At 43.3% G+C, this 2,571-nt stretch overlaps 1 protein-coding gene across 1 annotated transcript; it reads right to left on the reverse strand.

Moving 5' to 3' along the window:
* Positions 1-1,187: 1,187 nt before the first annotated feature.
* On the reverse strand, positions 1,188-2,323 carry LOC123174235 (germin-like protein 8-11). The gene is made up of 2 exons (XM_044590019.1): positions 2,139-2,323; positions 1,188-1,935 (listed from the first exon to the last, which is right to left on the reverse strand). The coding sequence occupies exons 1-2, from the start codon at positions 2,320-2,322 to the stop codon at positions 1,367-1,369; spliced, it is 753 nt and encodes a 250-aa protein (XP_044445954.1). The 5' UTR covers position 2,323; the 3' UTR covers positions 1,188-1,366.
* Positions 2,324-2,571: the final 248 nt, after the last annotated feature.

The raw sequence follows: 2,571 nt of genomic DNA on the forward strand, positions 1-2,571 counted from the left end.
CCCCCCCCACCCCCCGACGGATGCGGTGGTGGTGGCAGTGCGTCATAACCCTCTTGGGTTCGTCATCGGTGAGTGTAGTCGCCTTTCAGTCGCAGTGGCGTGTTCAGAATGGTATGGCAATCCAATCGAACCAACCTCAAATTTGGTGACTCACCATATTGCTTGCACCTATCTTGTACATGCAGAAATATCCTCCTTTCATCATCTCTGCTCGCTGGTAGGGTCAACGCTCCTTGGTTTAGGCAGATGGTTCTCTCTAACAGCAGTTGGGTGGTGTCGATGTGACGAAGTCCAGTGTTTTCTTCTAGGTGGCATGTGGTTGAATGTCGTCGTCGGTCCTGGTTGAGTCTTTAGGTGGTCCAGCCTCTCATGTGCTTCCTCTCGGCCGCGTGCTGGAGGCGTCTAATTGGGCACTTCCTGTGCTTGTTAGCGTGTTTGGCTTGGTTTTCCATGCTTTCTTTGATCATCTTGTATTTGGATTTCCTCGACACCATATATCGTTCAGCCAAGCGGCCGAAGTCCGTTTTGTGATAAAATGCTTCTATGACAGGCTTGTTACAAAGAAACAACTCAAATAATATTCATTTCGGGGGGGTTAGGTAATAATCTTTTCTTTTGTATATTTTTGCCTGTTTTCTATATGTATGTTGGAGCAAATTTTTGGAATCTGGTCTCTGGTGTGTCCAGTTTCTAAAACTTAGTAAAAATCTTATTTTTAGTTGTCAACTTAAGAAAAACAAAAATAATGCTCATAAGTATTTTGATAAAACGATCCACCTCATCAAATTTCCATTAAAGCAACCATCAATTGAACTTACAAGAGTTTTGAACCAAAAGGAAGCTAAAATATTACAAGCAGGAACCGCAAATTTCTTATAGCATACACCAGAAAGCAAGAGAGCATAACAACGACTCCAGGAAGCTACTTTTGCACATTCAACTTCACATTTAAATCCTGAGCACAATCGGGCTCCAACCATCGCATACTTCGCATGTATTGCAACATAATCCTAGGTGTTCAACCCTAGCATCAAACATATACTGGATTACCAGATAACCGTGTATTGTTTCCTTTTTTGACCTAATCATCTCTTGTTTCGGAACAAGGGGAAAAGAACCCAAAATATTGATTTTTTAATGAGAAATACGAAACATTAGAACCAAAAAAGCATATGAGATCATATCAGTGTGATAAAAAAATGATATTGTCAATTATTCAGAAGGTAGAAATAAATTCACTCATTACAGACACAACAATGGGATGACATATGCTCCATTTATTTTATAGATTAGGATGCATATCTACAAACTCAAACATGTCCCTAATTTGCGCACTGGTCCTCCATGTAATCAGCCAACGTTTCACTTAGTTGTGGTTGTTCTCCCAGAACTGAGCCTGGAGCCAGTCTATTGTATTCTTTTCCACCTGAAACGCCTTGGCAAGAACATCATCGGATATTTGTGGGTCTGACCCAAACACCGCATTGGCAATTGTGATAGCCCCTGGGTTCTGGCTGCTGAGCGCGGCAATTGCAACTGCGGGCTTGTGGGGGTTGGGGTTGAATTGGAAGTGGATGAGCCCCACGGGGAAGACGAACACATCACCTTTGTTGAGCACCTTCGAGAGGAACTTGTTTCTGTTTGGGGCGGGCTGGTTGGATGTGACAAAGCCAACGTACAGTGTCCCCTCGAGCACCGTGAGGATCTCAGTGGCGCGAGGGTGCGTATGTGGTGGGTTTTGACCCAAGGGAGCATAGTTGATGCGCGCAATTGAGATGCCGAGGGTGTTGAGTCCAGCAATCTGCATGACGTTGATCAAAGTGACGTTGGATCCAACCTTGTTGGTCACCCTAGGCTTGTCGAGGGCGGCTGCCTTGAAGAAGTCATCAGCGTTGACCTCCATTGGGTTCTTGCAAACAAACCCATTGACACGTACTGGTGCATAGAGAAGATTTATAATGTAAGCTTAGGTCTTACAAAGTAGTTTGAACATGCATATAATTTTCAGAAATTCATTTCAACATATGTATTTGGTGTAAGCTTAGGTCTTAAAAAGTTTTTTCGACTTGCATATAATTTCTAGAAATTCATTTCAACAAATTTATTTGGTGAGAACGTGATGAGAAACCGGATAGTACCTGGTGAATTCATGTCGGCGACACAAAAGTCCTGGAGGGGGCTAGGATCGGAGGCAGTGGCCTGCCATGAGACCAACGCAAGAAGAACAGCAAGGAGAAGGAAGGAAGAGGATGATGCCATCTGATCTTTTTCTCTCTCCTGTGTTTCTGTTTGTGATTGTGGCGTGAGTGATGGTTTGAACATGCAGGGATGTATGAGTTTATATAGGTGCAGCGAGCAGCGCCTGAAATCGTTAGCAATTATAGACTTAGTCAAGTGAAACCAACCAACCAATTGAACTGGTCTCTTGCTGCTAATTAAACTACTGCATATACGCCCATTTAAGACACGTTTTCCCTTCAAAGAAGCAATGCAGCGTATACAGCCATATAAAGCTATTATATGGTGATGTGTACGGCTGACTAGTAATTATGAATGTTTCTCCATCTCACC

This window comes from Triticum aestivum, unplaced genomic scaffold, assembly GCF_018294505.1.
Source record: "Triticum aestivum cultivar Chinese Spring unplaced genomic scaffold, IWGSC CS RefSeq v2.1 scaffold20072, whole genome shotgun sequence".
Classification (NCBI taxonomy): domain Eukaryota; kingdom Viridiplantae; phylum Streptophyta; class Magnoliopsida; order Poales; family Poaceae; genus Triticum; species Triticum aestivum.

Coding starts and splice junctions, on each gene's coding strand:
- LOC123174235 (XM_044590019.1), bottom strand. CDS start 2,322: ATGTTCAAACCATCACTCACGCCACAATCACAAACAGAAACACAGGAG. Junction 1,936..2,138: donor CGCCGACATGAATTCACCAG/GTACTATCCGGT, acceptor TCTATGCACCAG/TACGTGTCAATGGGTTTGTT.